The sequence below is a fragment of the Neoarius graeffei genome, chromosome 8 (genome assembly GCF_027579695.1).
Source record: "Neoarius graeffei isolate fNeoGra1 chromosome 8, fNeoGra1.pri, whole genome shotgun sequence".
NCBI classification, from domain to species: domain Eukaryota; kingdom Metazoa; phylum Chordata; class Actinopteri; order Siluriformes; family Ariidae; genus Neoarius; species Neoarius graeffei.
Window position 1 is genome coordinate 15,352,424 of NC_083576.1, and position 21,352 is coordinate 15,373,775.

Below are 21,352 nucleotides of genomic sequence, written 5' to 3' on the forward strand. Positions count from 1 at the left end.
ATGCCAGTTTGCTACTGGTCGAAGCCAGAAAAGGCTGTGACGAAGCTTAAACCAATCACATCACTCTTTCCTCTGACGTATGTGACGCGACGATAGGATTCTCGCTGAGCCCCATTGATTTGGCTACCAGCGGGGCTAACTGGTAGATTAAACTCTTACCGAAGCCGGTCGGGAGCAAGGCGAAAACGTCCTTCCTTTCAATAAATACCTCCAGGGCTGCTCTTTGCTCCGTTTTCAATGAGAATTTGCTCCATGTTCGTAATGTTTCTAGTGAATGAAGCGCTTCCGGCATAGATTCTGTAAACAATCTATGGCTTCCGGTCACAGTTCTACTACATCAGTGCCTTGAACACGCCTCTACCCAGGGCCGTTGGAGATGCTCAAAGTTGATTGGTTCCCGATTTTTCGGGAGCTTGGAAGAGCTGTAGATAGCTTGCCTGGCCAGACTAAGCTCGCAACAGGCCCTCGTGTTGCGTCACGCTTAGGATGGGCGGGCCCAGGCTAGCGTATTCCAATGTTGACCAGATTTTCGCGCACTACATGTCTATCATGCGACGTCCGTCCACAATTCACAAAAATTGCTACTCCTTTCTGAGTTTTGAGAGGATTTTGATCCTGATAGTTTTGTTTGGAAGATCTAATCAGTCTGGACAATAGTTACTCCCTGGTTTTGTGGTTGGTACGGCCGTGTGAGCTACCGCCTTGCTCACACTGGTTCATTCAGAAGTGTTTTGATGTGTATATCTAAATGGATGTAATATTGCTTCCTGAGGATACAAGTTTAAGTACATGCTCGACATGAACATGAGCCTATCGAGAGCCCATAATAGTCTCGTGAGTCCTCCTAAACGAAAATTGCAGCGAGACAGAATCTCTCTTGCAAAGAAAACTTGGCCAAGATGCTAACATAGACCTTTTCATGAGCTCAAATGAAAGCTAATTGAGATTGGAAAATCCCAGGAACATGATTTTGTAAAAAGACATGAACAGTTTCAGATGTTGGGGCTGGAAAGATTGAAAAATGATTTACAGGAATCTTGTCTCTCGTAGGACCTTCTGGATCCAGGCCGCTGGAAAATGCTGATCCAGCAATTCAGATACGACAATTACAGATTGCACCAGCTGGGGAACAACTCTGTGTTCACCATCACTCTGCAGGCAGGGCTGTCTGCCATCAAAACCCCGTATCCTCACAGCAACGGGCTTGATTACCTCCAACATTACACATTTTCCTAATAGCATCTAGAGTTACTGTTAACGCATTCTTAGTATACAGAGTGCAGATGTTTGCATGTCCTTAAAAGAAGTGTAATTTGTAACAGTACATTTACTGTGTGAGGTTTCTCAGAAGATTCTTCATTCTTGAGTTAAGAAACACTCGGGCGTTTAAGATCTCAGTAGTAGTATTTTTCATTCCGAACGATAAAAATATTGTCATTTATTTTCGTCGTGGTCCGGTTTCCATCAAATCCTGCGCTCTGATTGGCTGCCGAGCAGGTCTGTATCCTACGTTACGGACCTCTGGCGACTCGCTCGTTCACAACAACAACAAACATAGTAGCAATTTTTGTCCACTTTTATCTTTTTTTATAAGATCTCATTATCTCTAGCCGCTTTATCCTGTTCTACAGGGTCGCAGGCAAGCTGGAGCCTATCCCAGCTGACTACAGGCGAAAGGCGGGGTACACCCTGGACAAGTCGCCAGGTCATCACAGGGCTGACACATAGACACAGACAACCATTCACACTCACATTCACACCTACGGTCAATTTAGAGTCACCAGTTAACCTAACCTGCATGTCTTTGGACTGTGGGGGAAACCGGAGCACCCAGAGGAAACCCACGCGGACACGGGGAGAACATGCAAACTCCGCACAGAAAGGCCCTCGCCGGCCACAGGGCTCGAACCCGGACCTTCTTGCTGTGAGGCGACAGCGCTAACCGCTACACCACCGTGCCTCCCTTTTTTATAAGATTTTTATCAAAAATCGTATAAATTTTTGCCAGCATTTCTCCGCATAATAGCATTAATTTTACAGCATGGATAGCGATAACTACAGTGTTCACAGCGAAAGCGAGTTTTACTACCCTGAGGAAGAAGAAATAAAAGAAAACATTTCAGGAGAAAGCTAAAAACCTGTAACTTGCTAACGCCGAGCAAAAACATGGCTGAATCCTGAATGACTCAATTTTGTATAAATAGGGGACTACATAGGCGGCAAAATGTAGTTTTTTTCCTGACATGGAAGTGCACTTGTATACCGAGGAGGAAGCAATTTGCATTACAGCCGTGAATGAGGATTCAAAATGGCGGCTCAGCTCGGTTTTCCCTTTCAGGCGCTCTCGTTTTCTGTTAGAATTTGGTAAAGAAAAAAATAAATATATTATTTACCAGCTTAAGATCGGTCCATATGGTGAAATACCGTGACCTCGGCCCAGAGGGCCTTGCTCAGTACTTTCAAGACCTTGGTAACAGTATTTCACGATACGGACCTCCCAGCTGGTAAATAATATATGGATACGAGTATTTTACTGGGAAATACACCTCTCGTATTTTTCATATGAGCTACATCTGGGACACGGAGAACCAAAACCCTGATGTAAATCTCTGTACGTTATTCGTCAGGAAATCGATGAATTGTTTTGATAAATTTGGGTACTTTTCATTTGTGAATGTGTCAATATAATAAAAAGAAAATCACACGTTAGCTTGAAGATATGAAGTTTATTTTCTCATGTTGAAAAACTTGCATTTTTCATACAAAATACATCGCCGAGCTGAGCGACACATTTCCTGATATTTCACTCTGATGACGTTACTCCTAGTGTTTTCCTGCGCGTTGTCAAAATGACGAAGTGGTTGAAAATTAAAATGTTTTTGAGGAACTTGCGGGGTTTTTTTTTTTGGGGGGGGGTGGTTGTGGATGTGTTCCATGTAATATCAAGAATCTTAAACAGTGGTACGAATATATGAAGTTTATCCTCTTGTTGAACGTATTTTTCACCACTCAAAGATAAATTTCCTATCTTCGTGCAACCGTGTAATATCCTTGATATATTCTCTAAAATCATACTTGTAGTGTAGAAATATTTGAAATTATGCAAAAACATGAGCAGTACTAGTAGTATTTACACGAGTTTCCAAAGAATGGTAATTGTACTGACCGTTTGTGACGTACAGTGTCTTGCAAAAGTATTCATCCCCCTTTGTGTTTGTCCTGTTTTGTCACATTACAAGCTGGAATTAAAATGGACTTTTGGGGAGTTAGAACCATTTGATTTATGCAACATGCCTACCGCTTTAAAGGTGCAAATTATTATTATTTTTTTTTTATTGTGACACAAACAATAAGATGAAAAAACAGAAATCTGGAGTGTGCATAGGTAGCCACCCCCCAGGGTTCTCAATTAGATTGAGGTCTGGGTTTTGACTAGGCCATTCCAAGACATTTAAATGTTTCCCTTTAAAGTGCTGATGACACGAACATGACTCTATGCAATTTCTTAAATAAACTATACAACATGGCAAACATGTTAGATTTCTGTTATAATTACGTGAAAAGAAGCTGTTATGCGAATATCTAACTTTTAATTGCACAGCGCAAGAAAACTGGGTCCGTGGCTCGCGGCCATGTTGTGACGTCAGCGGAAGAACACGCTGCGGTTCACTGGCTGTTCTACTCTGGTTCTACTCAATGGAAATGGCGCATGAAAACGCCGGTGAACTCTCTAGTGCTAGCTCTTCCTCTTCTGGGAGTCTAGAATTGTGTTGATCTCTTCCGAATAGAATCTATGATAGCCTACCCTCTTTACCCTTTGCCTCTCGTTGCTAGGCGGCAGTTACATGAAAGCCGCAAGCTTTCACAAGCAAATACATGACTGATATCACGCCGACTTTATGATTACATTTATGATTATCATGTAGAGTCTATAGTTCTACGTACCTTTATCTTATGTCGTTTCACACAACATGTTCTGACAGGAGGACTGTCTTTGGATCCGGCATAGCTACTAGTAGACCCCTTCCGGAATACTGGCAGTGTTGCCAGATTGGGAGGTTTCCCACCCAGTTGGGCGGTTTCAAGTGCATTTTGGTGGGTTTTGAACATATTTTGGGCTGGAAAACTTCAGCGCTATCTGGCAACAGATACTGCTGACGTTTTCCAGCCCAAAATATGTTCAAACCCACCAAAATGCACTTGAAACCACCCAACTGGGCAGGAAACCTCCCAATCTGGCAACACTGTGTAGGCACTGCTGATGGTAGTAACACACGTTTGTGCTGAACTGAACACCCAAGATATTCTTTTAAGCTGGGAAGGGTGTCAAAACAATCCAAATCGAAGTGTTCAGAGCACAGGACGGATGTTGGTGAGGGCTCCCACTTGTCACGAGTGCGCCTGACTTGCTTCACCCACTTTGCATGCAGTTCGGGATCTCTGGGAAACTTGAATAAACTTACCCCATCCTTGTGGGTTTTTGAGCAAAAGCCGGCAACACAACGCGAAGGCATAATAACTATATAATAATGTCTAATAAAAATACTAATAATGATAAACTGAACACCTGCCGCATCAACAACAAACTGGTAAGTTAGGAGGAAGGTTCTTTCGCTGACGTCATATAGCTCCTCATCCTCCTTCGTCTCCTGGGTGCTGCAGCCCTGTCAAGTTTGCCCAGATAGCCGCGTTTTTTATCATAACTTATAAAATAGGCGCTTTCGTGAATTAATATATGGATCATCGGGAATTACTTTTTATGTTATAAAACATCGCCAAAGATGTCAAAAACGTGTCATCCGCACTTTAAACCACTTCAGTGTAGCTTTAGTAGCATGTTTCGGGTCATTGTCCTGCTGGAACATGAACCTTCATCCCAGTCTGAAATCTCTGGCTGACTCTAACAGGTTTTCCTCCAGAATTGCCTTGTAGTTAGTGCCATCCATCTTTCCTTCAGTCTTGACCAGCTTTCCTGTCCCTGCAGATGAAAAACATCCCCACAGCATGATGCTGCCACCACCATGCTTCACTGTAGGAATTGTGTTCTCAGGGTGTTGGGTTTGCACCACACATGCCATTTCCCATGATGGCCAAAAAGATCAATTTTAGTCTCATTTGACCAGAGAATCTTCTTCCATGTGTTTGCCACATGCTGTTGGGAAAACTCCCAAAAGCAATGACTTTTTTTTTTTTCCCCTGGCCACTCTTTCATAAAGCCCCGCTCTGTGGCGTGTACGGCTTAGAGCGGCCCTATGGACAGATACTCCCATCTCCGCTGTGGATCTTTGCAGCTCCTTCAGTGTTATCTTTGGTGTCTTTGTTGCATCTCTGATTAATGCCCTCCTTGCCCGGTTTGTGAGTTTTGGTGGGCGGCCTTCTCTTGTCAGGTTTGTAGTGGCGCCATATTCTTTCCGTTTTGCTATAATGGATTTAATGGTGCTCCGTGGGATATTTCAAAGTTTTGGGATACTTTTATAACCCAACCCTGATCTATACTTCTTCACGAGTTTGTCTCGGACCTGTTTGGAGGCTCTTTGGTTTTCATTTTGCTTGCTTAGTAATGTTGCAGAGTCAGGGTCCTTCCAGAACAGGTTGATTTATACAGACATCATGTGACACTTTGATGGCACATAAGTGGATCTTAATCAACTAATTATGTGACTTATGAAGTGAATTGGTCGGACCAGCTCTTATTTAGGAGTTTCATACGAAAGGGGGTGAATACCTATGCACACTTGAGATTTCTGTTTTTTCAGCTTAACTGTTTGTGTCACAATTAAAAAAGTGGTAGGCGTGTTTGTGTAAATCAAATGGTGCTAACCTGCCAAAAATCCATTTTAATTCCAGATTGTAATGCGACAGAACAGGACAAACGCCAAGTGAGATGACACTTTGCAAGGCACTGTATCTTGTCTTGATGTTACTTGTATATCATTTTCAACAGAATAGAGAATTTGGTAACCGGACTGAACTTCCTCCTCTTGCCTAAATGCAAGTTGCTGCCCTTGACTCTTGTCTCACAGACAGTGTTACAAAGAGGATGGTTCTTCGAAAAACCCAGACTGTCCTGTATGCAGTAAGTCCCTGAACAAGCTGGCTCAGCCTCTCCCCATGGCCCACTGCGCAAACTCTCGCCTGGTGTGTAAAATCTCTGGAGAGGTCATGAACGAGAACAACCCACCCATGATGCTGCCTAATGGCTATGTTTATGGCTATAATGTGAGTAGAAGACTGTTATTGGCTCCATTAAATGTCGTCTCTGTCTCTCTCAATCAAAAATGGTTAAAAAAAAAAGTAAAAACTGAAATACAGTTAGGTCCATAAATATTTGGACAGAGGCAACATTTTTCTAATTTTGCTTCTGTACATTACCACTATGAATTTTGAACAAAACAATTCAGATGCAGTTGAAGTTCAGACTTTCAGCTTTAATTCAGTGGGTTGAACAAAATGATTGCATAAAAATGTGAGGAACTAAAGCATTTTTTAAACACAATCCCTTCATTTCAGGGGCTCAAAAGTAATTGGACAAATTAAGTAACTGTAAATAAAATGTTCATTTCTAATACTCGGTTGAAAACCCTTTGTTGGCAGTGACTGCCTGAAGTCTTGAACTCATGGACATCACCAGACGCTGTGTTTCCTCCTTTTTAATGCTCTGCCAGGCCTTTACTGCAGCGGTTTTCAGTTGCTGTTTGTTTGTGGGCCTTTCTGTCTGAAGTTTAGTCTTTAACAAGTGAAATGCATGCTCAGTTGGGTTGAGATCAGGTGACTGACTTGGCCATTCAAGAATATTCCTCTTCTTTGCTTTAATAAACTCCTGGGTTGCTTTGGCTTTGTTTTGGGTCATTGTCCATCTGTATTATGAAACGCCGACCAATCAGTTTGGCTGCATTTGAGCACAGTATGTCTCTGAATACCTCAGAATTCATCCGGCTGCTTCTGTTCTGTGTCACATTATCAATAAACACCAGTGACCCAGTGCCACTGGCAGCCATGCATGCCCAAGCCATCACACTGCCTCCGCCGTGTTTTACAGATGATGTGGTATGCTTTGGCTCATGAGCTGTATCATGCCTTCGCCATACTTTTTTCTTTCCATCATTCTGGTAGAGGTTGATCTTGGTTTCATCTGTCCAAAGAATGTTCTTCCAGAACTGTGCTGGCTTTTTTAGATGCTTTTTAGCAAAGTCCAATCTAGCCTTTTTATTCTTGAGGCTTATGAGTGGCTTGCACCGTGCAGTGAACCCTCTGTATTTACTTTCATGCAGTCTTCTCTTTATGGTAGATTTGGATATTGATACGCCTACCTCTTGGAGAGTGTTGTTCACTTGGTTGGTTGTTGTGAAGGGGTTTCTCTTCACCATGGAAATTATTCTGCGATCATCCACCACTGTTGTCTTCTGTGGGGGTCCAGGTCTTTTTGCATTGATGAGTTCACCAGTGCTTTCTTTCTTTCTCAGGATGTACCAAACTGTAGATTTTGCCACTCCTAATATTGTAGCAATTTCTCGGATGGGTTTTTTCTGTTTTCGCAGCTTAAGGATGGCTTGTTTCACCTGTGTGAAGAGCTCCTTTGACTGCATGTTTTCTTCACAGCAAAATCTTCCAAATGCAAGCACCACACCTCAAATCAACTCCAGGCCTTTTATCTGCTTAATTGAGAATGACATAACGAAGGAATTGCCCACACCTGCCCATGAAATAGCCTTTGAGTCAATTGTCCAATTACTTTTGGTCCCTTTAAAAACAGGGTGGCACATGTTGAGGAGCTGAAACTCCTAAACCCTTCATCCAGTTTTAATGTGGATACCCTCAAATGAAAGCTGAAAGTCGGGACTTTATGTCCATATCCATTATAGAACTATAACTTGAATATGTTTCAGTAAACGGGTAAAAAAAGAATTTGTCAGTGTCCAAATATATATGGACCTAACTGTATACAAGGATTTTTTATTTTTTTTCAAGAATCCTTGAATATTTGTTCCACTTCTCCTGCAGACCTTGGCTGTCTCACTTGCTTTTGCATATCTCATGCAGCTTGTTATATTTTTATCTGAAAATGTTGCTTTTTTTTATAACAGGATTTTTTTTTTTTTTAAATGTTTAGAAATCCGAAGGTGGCTTTTCTTCTGGAATACAGTAATGCAGAAGATGTAAATTAGCATATATATGAAATAGGATGCCTACAAGCTAAAGACAGGTGACGAAGGAAAAACCAATTTATTTCGCTGGCATAGTTTGGGTCCATTGAAAATGAATGCCAGGTTTTTCTGATGGATCGCCTTTATGGCTTGTTTTACAATCAGGATACAAAGTTTGTGTCACAGGGGTCCAAAATTCAAATTGATTCAAACTGGTTCTTGTACCAGTTTTTAAGTGAAGGACAAGTTAAAGAACAGATTTCAGGTAATTTTTTTGACGTGTGTATGGTAGTTTTGTGTAATCTGCTATAAGATGGGAGAAACAAATTAAGTGATTCTCGGAGAGGACATTTTTTTTTTTTTGACAATTCAGAATCCACTACTTCCATAGTGCTTTTAAATATAAGGCTGTAAGCTTTGTGTTAGTTGTCTCTAATATTTATGTCCCAATATCTTGACCACATTTTAGGATGAAAATAATCATTTTAGATATGTTATTTTATATTGAAAAATTAGCTGTCTCGGAGAGGACTTTTTTTTGACACAGTTACATACTAATTTGATCAAAATAGTCTGAAAACTTACTGGCATTCAACATTAAAACTTAACTATGTTTCCAATGACATGGAACCAGTGGTCGAGTTGTAAAATCAAACCAGGGGGGATGGTGAAATTTTTAGTCGCGTGTCGACCCATCGGTCGGTCCGTCGGTGGGAAACTGGTTTGCTTTTAGGAGGGTTTGCACACAACGTAGGTCTGCGGACCTTGTTCATTTACCAGACATACACTACGTTCAGACTGCAACCTGAAACGACCCATATCCGATTTGTTGTGAAATCCGATTTTTTTGTTAGGCCGTTCACATTACCAATTATATGAGACTTGTATGCGATCTCCAATATGAACAGAAAACGACCCAAAAGTGTCCCGCATGCGCAAATTGACACGTAATAAGCACATCTACGTAATGCGTAAACCAAAAAAAAGCGCACTCTTCAAGTCTGCAAGTAAAGCATGGAGATGAGGCGAGACCTGGCGATGTGGTTTTTGTGGCAGCGGCGGAACTCACACAATAATCTGATTAATGTGGGCAGCGGACTAATGAGACCGAAGGTGTCAAATTACTGGAAATTTCCAGAACAATCTTATCTTGTAATACAGGATGATTTAACATCCAGGTCCCTACCAAATCCACCATTAGCTTGATCAATTCTATAAAAGTCTATTTAAATTCTGAAAACTGTACAAATGTTGTTGTTTTCCACCAAAGAGGCGGGATTAGCCAACGCAGAATAGTGACGTTTGTCTCTTGTTGATGACGTGTAGGTCGCATGAATGCGACCTGTCCGGTCAGACTGCAGTCGCATGTGAAAATAACGGATATGCATCGGAATTAGGACCAAATATCCGAGCGGCCTGGGTCGCATGTGAAAAAATCGGATCTGTGTCGTTCAGATTATCAATAACAAATCGGATACAGGTCGCATATGGGCAAAAAAATCGGATATGGGTCGTTTCAGGGTGCAGTCTGAACGTAGTCATACAGTATTTTGTGCTGATAAAGTGTGTAGTACACACTGTGTACCCTTTTTATTGTTGTAAAAAACATAATACACTGGTATTTTACTGTAAAACATGCACAGTGTGGATGTCGTGTCATATTTAGTCAGTCTCCTGGCTGACATACCGACCACATTCTCATTATTAGGGTGAAATGCAGATGACAAATTTGAAGTGTAACTTCATAGTCATGGTAGGCTCCTTTTAAATCGTTGGGTAAATAATTTATTAAAACCTCAGCAGGCAATGTAAATGAACAACTGAATCTTTTCGTATCAAGTCAATAGAATTTTTATTCAAAGCTGGACATTGGGAACATTGAGTTACAGTGGGGAAAACAAGTATTTGATCCCTTGCTGGTTTTGTTGGTTTGGCCACTAAGAAAGACACGATCAGTCTGTAATATTAATGGTAGGTGTAGTCTAACATGCTGAGACAGAATATCACAAAGAAAATCAAGAAATCGACTTTAAAGAATTTGTATTAATTTATTTGCATTTTATTGAGGAAAATAAGTACTTGAACCCTCTTGCCAAAAGGACTTAGTACTTTGTGGCAAACCCCTTATTAGCAAGCACAGAGGTCAGACGTTTTTTGTAGTTGATGACCAGGTTTCTGCGCATATTAGGAGGAATTTTGGTCCACTCTTCTTTGCAAATGACCTCTAAATCATCAAGATTCCGTGGCTGTCGCTTGGCAACTCTGAGCTTCAGCTCTCTCCATAGATTTTCTATCGGATTCAGGTCCGGAGACTGGCTGGGCCACTCCATGACTTTGATGTGTTTCTTCTTCAGCCATTCCTTGGTTGCCTTGGCTGTATGCTTTGGGCCATTATCCTGCTGGAAGACCCATCCATGACCCATTTTAAGCTTCCTGGCAGAGGGAAGGAGGTTTTCACTTAGGATTTTACGGTACATGGCTCCGTCCATCCTCCCATTGATATGGTGAAGTAGCCCTGTGCAGAAAAACACCCCCAAAGCATAATGTTACCACCTCCATGCTTGACAGTGGGGATGGTGTTCTTGGGGTCATAAGCAGCATGTCTCTCCCTCCAGACACGACGGGTTGAATTGATACCAAAGAGCTCAATTTTAGTCTCCTCTGACCATAACACCTTCTCCCAGTCACTCTCCAAGTCATTCAGATGTTCATTGGCAAAGTTCAGGTGGGCCTGCACATGTGCTTTCTTAAGCAGGGGTACTTTGCGAGCGCTGCAAGATGTTAGACCATTGCGGTGTAAACTGTGGTTGGTAGAAGAGAGCAACTGGACTTGTTTGAAAAGTCTTGAAGACGTTTCGCCTCTCGTCCGAAAGGCATCATCAGTTCTGTCTGTCTAATAGGGAGTATCAAGTATTTATCCTCTCATGGATCATAATAGAATCCAAATCAGAATGCTGATGGCTGCATTGAAGGTGGCTGATAGATGTCATAGACCCCACCTCTGTTCAGTGATGGTCGTTCCAGGCTGACAAAATTGAACGATCCTCTCTGGCTAAGATGTCTGCCAGTTTTCTGGAAGTCCTCTCATACTCCCGCACTAGTCGAAGGGAACTCATCCCAAAGTGTGTACAAAACATATCTGTGAAGATACTCAGTCGTCCAGGTACATAGTAATCTGTGGTTGGTAGAAGAGAGCAACTGGACTTGCTTGAAAAGTCTTGAAGACGTTTCGCCTCTCGTCCGAAAGGCATCATCAGTTCTGTCTGTCTAATAGGGAGTATCAAGTATTTATCCTCTCATGGATCATAATAGAATCCAACTCAGAATGCTGATGGCTGCATTGAAGGTGGCTGATAGATGTCATAGACCCCACCTCTGTTCAGTGATGGTCGTTCCAGGCTGACAAAATTGAACGATCCTCTCTGGCTAAGATGTCTGCCAGTTTTCTGGAAGTCCTCTCATACTCCCGCACTAGTCGAAGGGAACTCATCCCAAAGTGTGTAGAAAACATATCTGTGAAGATACTCAGTCGTCCAGGTACATAGTAATCTGTGGTTGGTAGAAGAGAGCAACTGGACTTGTTTGAAAAGTCTTGAAGACGTTTCGCCTCTCGTCCGAAAGGCATCATCAGTTCTGTCTGTCTAATAGGGAGTATCAAGTATTTATCCTCTCATGGATCATAATAGAATCCAACTCAGAATGCTGATGGCTGCATTGAAGGTGGCTGATAGATGTCATAGACCCCACCTCTGTTCAGTGATGGTCGTTCCAGGCTGACAAAATTGAACGATCCTCTCCCTATTAGACAGACAGAACTGATGATGCCTTTCAGACGAGAGGCGAAACGTCTTCAAGACTTTTCAAGCAAGTCCAGTTGCTCTCTTCTACCAACCACAGATTATGTACCTGGACGACTGAGTATCTTCACAGATATGTTTTCTACACACTTTGGGATGAGTTCCCTTCGACTAGTGCGGGAGTATGAGAGGACTTCCAGAAAACTGGCAGACATCTTAGCCAGAGAGGATCGTTCAATTTTGTCAGCCTGGAACGACCATCACTAAACAGAGGTGGGTGTCTATGACATCTATCAGCCACCTTCAATGCAGCCATCAGCATTCTGATGTGGATTCTATTATGATCCATGAGAGGATAAATACTTGATACTCCCTATTAGACAGACAGAACTGATGATGCCTTTCGGACGAGAGGCGAAACGTCTTCAAGACTTTTCAAACAAGTCCAGTTGCTCTCTTCTACCAACCACAGATTACTATGTACCTGGACGACTGAGTATCTTCACAGATATTGCGGTGTAAAGTGTTACCAACTGTTTGCTTGGTGACTGTGATCCCAGCTGCTTTAAGATCATCCAGTAACTCTGCCTGTGTTGTATTAGGTCTATTTCTCACCGTTCTCATGATCCTGGAAACCCCACGAGGTGAGATCTTGTTTGGAGCCCCAGACCTAGGTCGATTGATGATCATGTTGAGTCTTGTACTCGCGCACAATTGCACCAACAGTTGTCACCTTAACGCCCAGCTTCTTGCTAATGGTTTTGTAGCCCATACCGGTCTTGTGCAGGTCTACAATCTTCTCCCTTAAATCCACAGAAAGCTCTTTAGTCTTTCCCATGTTGGAGAGTTTGGAGTCTGACAAACTGATTGATTCTGTGGCCAGGTGGCTTTTATACAAGTCATTAGTGATATCAGGTGTCTTCAATTTAGGTGACAAGGTAATTTGGAGAGTCTAACTTGTCTGTATTAACAAGAACTCTTGATGGTTACTAGGGGATCAAATACTACTTTTTCTCAATAAAATACAAATAAATTAATATAGATATTTAAAAGTTATTTTCTGGATTTTCTTTTTGATATTCTGTCTCCACATGTTAGAATACACCTACCATTAAAATTACAGACTGATCAAGTCTTTCTTAGTGGGTAAACCAACAAAATCAGCAAGGGATCAAATACTTGTTTTCCCCACTGTAAATAGAGGTAGGTAGGTAACCAATAAGCTAAAACAAGCAACAGTAAATTGTAAATCAGCCTTACATGCTGTGACCGGCTCTCTAATGAGGCAATGAAGCCTTCATAACTGCTAGTGTCGTTTATTTTAGCCTTCCTGTCTTGAATAACACTTTTTGTTGCCTGAAGAATAACAAACGAACGTCCAGGCTGATTAAATTAATGGCCTTATGCAAGAAATCAAAGCTAACATGAACCTGAGTAAGCTATCGATAGCTGGCTAGACTCCAAACTAACATTCATTATGATAGCTGTGTTATCCGCCGCCCACAAATTAGGCTCCATATCGGGAACTTTACAGCATGATAGCGGGCTCACAGAAAGTGTGACTGATATTCGTAACTCTTGACTTACCTCCTGAAATGTTTTTTTCTTGCGATCTTAAATCCGAACTTGCTTAGGTCTTGCTGTCCACTCCGCTTGAACATGATGCTGCAATCCGCTGCTGTCAATGACGCCGAATGAAATAAAAAATAACGGAACCCCAACTGAACGTCACCTCCTCAAACGCTTCGCTTGCGCGTGCCCTCTCTCGCGGTAGCTTATTGTATGCTCAGTTTCAGCAAAGCTACGTGGAATGGCATTTCTAATTCCTATGTTAAATAGAAGTAATGTCCACATTTATTGATAAAATTGCTCAAGGGAAGGGAGGGGGGATGATTTTGACCATTTTTTTATTCCACGGGGGATGGTATGGAATCAATTTTGTGCCAAAATGTTCATAGAATACTTTTGAAATATCAGACAAAAACGACAAATCAAAATACAAAAAAAGGAAAAAAAAGTCAATTTTTTTTAGACTGGCAAACAAATTATTCGTGTAATCGTGCAAAATATCAGTCTATTACTCTTCAGAAACCTTTTATTTTTGTTCCGCGTCTTTCTCAGTTTTGTTTGACGTAATTTATTTTGGTTGCGATTCCAGCTTTCTCGTTTGCGCTCTCTGACTTTTCGCTTGCAGTTTTGGCACAAACTTCACGTGTGGGCGGGCTGTCCAGGAACGCATTCCCATTGGGTAACTTGTGTTTGACTGACAGCTGCGCTCAGCCATTCCCTACTCGGATTCTGGCGGACTGTTTGACGAGTGACCGATCCATTGACGGTAAACAAGGATCGAGTGGACTTCAGTGGCAACTATGATACTGAATTTACACTTTGTTGAATTAATTCAATATCACAGTCGCCACTGAAGTCCACTCGAACCTTGTTTACCGTCAATGGATCGGTCACTCGTCAAACAGTCCGCCAGAATCCGAGTAGGGAATGGCTGAGCGTAGCTGTCAGTCAAACACAAGTTAGCCAATGGGAATGCATTCCTGGACAGCCCGCCCACACGTGAAGTTTGTGCCAAAACTGCAAGCAAAAAGTCAGGGAGCGCAAACGAGAAAGCTGGAATCGCAACCAAAATAAATTACGTCAAACAAAACTGAGAAAGACGCGGAACAAAAATAAAAGGTTTCTGAAGAGTAATAGACTGATATTTTGCACGATTACATGAATAATTTGTTTGCCAGTCTAAAAAAATTTTTTTTTTTTTTTGTATTTTGATTTGTCGTTTTTGTCTGATATTTCAAAAGTATTGTATGAACATTTTGGCACAAAATTGATTCCATAGGATGGCATCCCCCCCCCTCAACTCGAGTACAGTATGGAACCAAATATTTGTTTTATGGTATGAAGAATGATTTAAGTGCATCCCTTTTGGAGCTACCTGTGGTCAAAAAAGCACTTTTTCTAAATGACACGAGTAATTTTGCTAAATATGACGCATATTGCCATACATTCACCAAAAATAACGTTATCACCACATTTTTTTTTTTTTTTGCATGGTAAATAGAGCGATCACAGGGCTACAATAAACAACCAAGTTTATTTAGTCAAGCCTTTTGATATTGAAGATAATAAGTGTTAAATGTGATTTTTAGCTTGCGTACCCTGATTGTAAAACAACCCTTATTCTCTGATGTAACAATTTTATATGGATGGGCGTGCTATCTTCTAGAATGACTCCACCCCTTCAAACCACGACGCCTACAGAATGGTGTTCATCACTCCAGAACAGTTACGGAGACTTGTAAAATCTATGCCAAGGAACATTTGAAGTTGTTCTGGTGACTTGTGGTGGACTTTACATGTCGTGTGTGTGTGTTTGGACAGTGATGTGCACAATTCTTGTGATTTTTGCCTTTGTGTACCACCACAATGGATTTGAAATGAAGCAATCAAGACGTGACAGAATTGTAGACTTTCAGCTTTAATTCAAAAGGTTTAACAAAAATTAAATTTACAGCCTCGGTGCCTCCATTTTTACCAGCTCAAAAGTAATGGGAGAGACTAATGGCCCTTTTCCACTACCCTTTTTCAGCTCGCTTCAGCCCGACACGGCTCGCGTTTCGACTATCTAAGAACAGCACGACTCAGCTCGCTTCAGCCCTGCTCAGCCCCCAAAACTCGCACGGTTTTGGAGTAGGGCTGAAGCGAGCCAAACCGAGCCGAGTGGGGCTGGGGGCGTGAGGAGACACTCCCCTGTGCACTGATTGGTGAGGAGGAGTGTCCTCACACGCCCACACACGCCCCGCGAGCACGCTGGGATCTGTAAACCCGGAAGAAGGAGAATTACGAATTACGAGAATTATGAAGCCTTATGCGCCTCGCCTCATCTATACGCTCTTGCCAGTATCTGTTGCCGTTGTCGGTGACAACAAGCCACAGCACCAAGACCAGCAACACTAACGACTCCATGTCCTCCGTGTTTATTGTTTACTCTCCGGGTTGTGAGACTACCGCTTAAAAGTCACTGATGTCACTGTTTGCGCCGCCTAACAACATCACGTGACGTCCACCCACTTTCGCTAACTCCACCCAATGTGTCCACCCACTTCCAGCCAGCGCGGTTGTAGTCGAAATGCAACGCCAACAGCCCCGCTCAGCTCGACTCAGCCCAACTCAGCACGGCACGGCTCAGCCCAACTCGGCCGCGTTGGTAGTGGAAAAGCGGCATAACATATTTAAGGTACCAGGGCTTTACTGCAGCTTCTTTCATTTTTGCCTTCAGCAAGTGAAATTCTTGCTCAATTGGGTTGAGGTCAGGCGACCAACTCGGCTATTTAAGACCATTCCGTTTCTTTGCCTGAAGAAGCTCTTGGGTTTCTTTCACAATCTGTTCACTTGGAATCAGTTCCAGACCTTTTATCTCCTTTAATTTGTCATGAGGAGGGGGGAACCCCAAGCCACATCTGGCCATGAAACTTCAGTCCAATTACTTTTGAGCCTGTGAAAATGAAGGGCCTGACTAAAAAATGGCTGTAAACAGTTAATGCAATATTTTTAAGCTCTTTAAATGAAAACCGAAGGGCTATCTGTCAGTTACATCTTGATGGCTTCATTTCAAATCCACAGTGGTGGTGTACTGAGGCAAAATACTCTACTGTTTTTCAAGGATATGCATGGGTATTATACATGACTCAGTCACCCCATGTGTTATTATTATAGCCACATTCACTGGATATGAGCAGTCACGTGCGCTGATTGGCTACTACTAGGATATCGGCTTGTATACCGTGAGTACAGAAAAACAAAATGGCAGAGCGTGTTGCTGAACCAGCCGAGGACGAAATAAAAACTCTAGTCGAAAACGAAACCCAGAAAATACAAAAAAAAAAAGCCACAAAATATGGTATGAACGTATTTGAGGGTAAGAACGTGGGGTTTGTATATATATATATATATATGAATGACGCGGTACGCGGTGGTCCGGACTACCGTTGTGGTCCGGACCACGCCGTTTTCAGGTGTGGTCCGGACCACCAAGTTCAGAAGACAAATTTTAAATTTTCAGCTACTTCTTCCCCTAATTTAGAATAAATTCTTTCCTTTGCCCTTTCTTCTGTTGCTTTGTAGTCTCTAGCACATTTTTTCTTATTCCTTAGAAGCTGTTCATAACCACCCTGAGACATAATGACGAAAGTTGGTAAAATTATTTTTCACTTCCCTCGTGGCAGCTCCCGCTTTTTTACATGCGTTAGAACTGGTATCTTTTATTGCGCGTGTGTTTTACGCATGCATTTCTCTTCCGGTTTGAGAAAAAATAACAAATGATGTACGACTTTGTAAAAAAACTCGTATTAAATGACAAACACAGTATGATTTTGGTAAGTTTTTATTTATATCGTAATATAATACAGCATACGGTGAACCGGACCACAATCCAGGAAAAATAATTAATTAATGCCCTCGTTTTGTATGGAAAATACGGTGATCCGGACCACCGCGTACCGCGTCATTCATTCATATATATATATATATATATATATATATATATATATATATATATATATATATAAAAAAAATTTTTCTTTCAAGAATTATGATAGCATTTTTCACAAATTGATCCTGTCATTTCGTGATATTTTTCATCTTTAAGCATTAAAAGGGGTGGGTTTTTTTTTTTTTTAGACTGGTTCAAAAGCTCAAAGAAGTTTGAAAATTACATAACTGAAATGTCCAGGGAAGAATTAAATAAACGTCGAAAGTTGTTCTATACCTCAGCAAGACGGTGCTTTCTACAAAAAACAAGACTAAAGTCAATTCGTGCAGCGAATTGATGGATCGGTTAAAGGACATGGGACATGGATTTTTTTTCTGGGTATAATTATGTATAAAGGACATAAGAAATGCCATCTAAATCACTGCAGGGCGTCAAAAATGTAAAAATCATCACATTATTCAACTTTTTTATACATCAGCGTAAAACAATGATTCGTTAATGAGCTAGGTGGTCACGTGACCCGTGACGTCACAAAAACCTTCCAAGGAGCCAGCGCTTGGGAATCTAATGTAAACAGGTTACCGAAATGGACACCATCGACAGTGACATTCCCGATGTTTCACAGAGATGTGAAGTTAGACCCTATCAATTCGAACCGATAGCTGGAAATTCACATGAACATGGATCTTGTCTTTACTCTGACGGGTCAGATGATTCTGAGAGTGAGAGTTCATTCAATCCCCATGAAACTGAAAGCGGTCGGCTCGATAACACTTCCTGGTAAGTTAAAAACAATTCTGCTCAAAGGCTAATGATCTGTTGAAAGAAGTATTATTTTTGTATCATACATTGAAAGTTCATCATAGATCTAGCTAAAGTCCGTTGCAAGCTTTTTTTTTTTTTTTGCTGATATTTTTCGAGATTGATTGAGATACAATGCTTCCAGAGTCCGAGATGAAAACATTCAAAATGGCGAAACGCCATCACAGCTAACAACACGACGCCATTTGGCGAAAGAGATGAAAATTAAGAAAAGTTAAACAAACTTACCAACAGAACTTAACATTTATTTAAATGTCCATTAATGTTACAGGATTTCTTGACTGTCTCTACAGTTGTAGGAATGTTAGGCCCTGTATATTATGGCGCTATCACTGCCTCCATGAACCCGGCTATACGGCCTCTTAAATTTGGCTCAGCAATTAATATCGCTCAGTACCTGAGTATTAATGTTGAAAGAATCCTCAGTGAAATGGTCCGAACACAGTTTGTGGGAAACAGTAGGTGCAAAGTTTTTTTTCTACGGCAGTAGTGAGCCCACACTTTCCTCAGCTTCGGGTCCTCGGGGAATGCAAAAAAACTTACTCCAGGGCATTTCCCATTGGAATTATTGCAACCGTAAGCAGCACAATACACCATGATGTTCAATGGACGTTAAAGACTATAAAACAATTTTCTTGTCATTCACTTCTCCATTCATCTACCCGCTTGTGCTGTGCCCGAAAGTTTTTGTGACGTATGATCACATGACAGCGGCTCTTCCGGTTGTAAAATATGCATATCGGAGCTCGAGCAGAAATGCCATATAATCACGAATATAACAATTTTGCTGAATTTAATAGATGATTTTGTATTTGTTGATGCAATTAATTCATATTTTTAATGGAAAGAAACTGATATAGCGTGCTTTTATGTTTCATGTCCCATGTCCTTTAAGAAGTCCGTCTGAGCAGAAAAGATTTTGTCGGACGTTTTGTATAAAGTTTTTTTATTTATTGAATTTGCAAAAATTTCTCAAAATCCAGTGACTATGGATATAATAAAACAGTTATTCGACTCAATCTTGTCGTACATGGCTCAGAGACCACTCGGTGCTACGTGCCTCAACTGCCATCAGTTCATGTACGAATCAGTTTTGTGGAATAACTGTGAATTATACACAATGAAACATGGACTTAATATGAATAATGAAAGTCTGCTTCTATATCGTTTCATAACTATTGAATTTTTTTTTTTTTTTTTTTATTCCCAATACAGTCTCTCTTGTCTATTCGCCAAGACGACAAGGTGGTGTGCCCCAGAACCAAAGAAGTCTTCAACTTCTCCCAGGCTGAGAAAGTTTACATCATGTGATAAGGCCTCCAGGGCATAGTTCAAGCTTTCTTTTTTTTTTTTTTCCTTTTTTTTTGGTAATGACCCCACCCTGGGTTCGATGAATCCCAAAACGACGAAACCTGTAGTCTGGAGGCCTCTGTTCCTCAGCCGGTGTTCCATGAGACTGAATTCAGTTGCCCTCGGCCAAACCTTTTCTGAGCAAAAAAGGTTTCTAATTCATTGGAGGTTTTTACTATACAACTGGATGGTGAAAATCGGGACGAACAGTACATCATTTCAAAAAAGGTTGATATTTTGGCATTTTCATTTACTGGCTTCTTGACAGTGGTGTGATGACAAAAGGACATGGCTCCACATCATATATCTGAGAGCTTCTGCCTTTTTAGTGTGCTTAAAAATGACCGTTCATTCTAATCAATAGTGCCCACGTTCGTTTTTTTTTTTTTTTGGACAAGTGTTTCGAGCACAATAGGGTCCACTATCTAATATCGTGCCTGAGCACTTGTAAAATCTGTTACCACATGTGGTTAGTTAACACCGGCACATGCTCACTGCTGTTGCAGTTACCTTTTCTAGAAAGTGTAGTAGCGTCAGTGGCAATACTTCGCACATAATTCTCAGTTGATGTAACTAGGTATAGAAAGACATTGCGGTTTGTTGGTAGCTGTTCGTGAAGGGTTGTTGTTAGACTAAATTGACATCACATGCCATATTTTGACAGGTCCCTCATTACAATACAGATGACTAGTGTCTGTGACCAACATGCAACTTGTTGGGTCAAGTGTAGCAGGATTTTGTGACTAACTCCTAAAATATCAAGGTTTGTGAGGAAATTTGTGTTACCATACAAAAGCTCATGCCAGATTTAAGTTTTTTTTTTTTTTTAAGACGAATGCATTATTTTAGAGGTGTGCATAAAAAAAAATATTTTTTTTAAATCACACTCCTGCCCAGTCTAGTTGAACGATCAGTCCTGCGCAATTCTGTAGTGCAGCAATATATATACTCGTGAAGTTTGCTGTAAATCAAGTCATTTTTATCACAACTACTCGACCCAGGATAAAGCAGGTAAGGAAACTTATTGATCAAGAAAACTTGATGGCAGGTTTTTGTCCTTTTAGTGACTTTTTTTGGGGGTGTTGGGGTTGGCGGGTGGGGGGGCCTCTCCTAGGGATCTCACAAGGATCTCAGGCTGGATGCACACCTCTGCATTCTTTCACCAAAGCAGCCTGTAGTGTCTGAATCTCAGGTTAGACTGACATCATACATGCTACACCATAAAGCCTGACTCACTGTGTCTCCATACCTCACAAGACCATCCTTTGTTACTTCCCATTTCTGAAAAATAGACTGTCTTCCTATTTTATGTTAGGTCTTAATAGTAAGGGCTACATAGGTTTGGGATTGATAAGGTCTTAACCACTTTGTCATGTGATTTTGAAAAAATATGCTTCAGATAATCATAAGCATTTTTCGACGAAGCACTAAATAGTTTTGTGTCGTTCAAGCACACACTTTCTATTTTAGACTCCAGACCATTTAGATTTTCCCAGTCAGGTAGCAGTTAGGTCATCTATGAGCACCTTTTTTTTTTTTTAAGCACACGGACTTTTTTCTTTTTTTTTTTTTTTTCTTTTCCCCCCCTCCCCTCCTTTATACTTGGCAAGCTGCTTTCAAATGTGCTATTTTATTGTAAGTGTGGAAAGGCTACTTAGATACTGCTCTTGCATGTGTGTACTCATAGAGTAGTTGGGTTGTTCATGTTTAGTCAAATAAAAAAAAATTATTTGAATAAA

The 21,352-nt window shown here is 41.1% G+C and overlaps 1 protein-coding gene across 1 annotated transcript in view; it reads left to right on the forward strand.

Annotated features, from left to right (window-relative positions):
• The window catches only part of maea (macrophage erythroblast attacher, E3 ubiquitin ligase), a 45,995-nt gene extending 24,643 nt beyond the window's left edge, over positions 1-21,352 (forward strand). Inside the window, exons 7-9 of the mRNA XM_060926859.1 lie at positions 1,051-1,184; positions 6,024-6,219; positions 19,479-21,352. Coding sequence (XP_060782842.1) covers positions 1,051-1,184; positions 6,024-6,219; positions 19,479-19,574 — 426 coding nt within the window. The 3' untranslated portion in view covers positions 19,575-21,352. The remainder of the gene's footprint in view (positions 1-1,050; positions 1,185-6,023; positions 6,220-19,478) is intronic.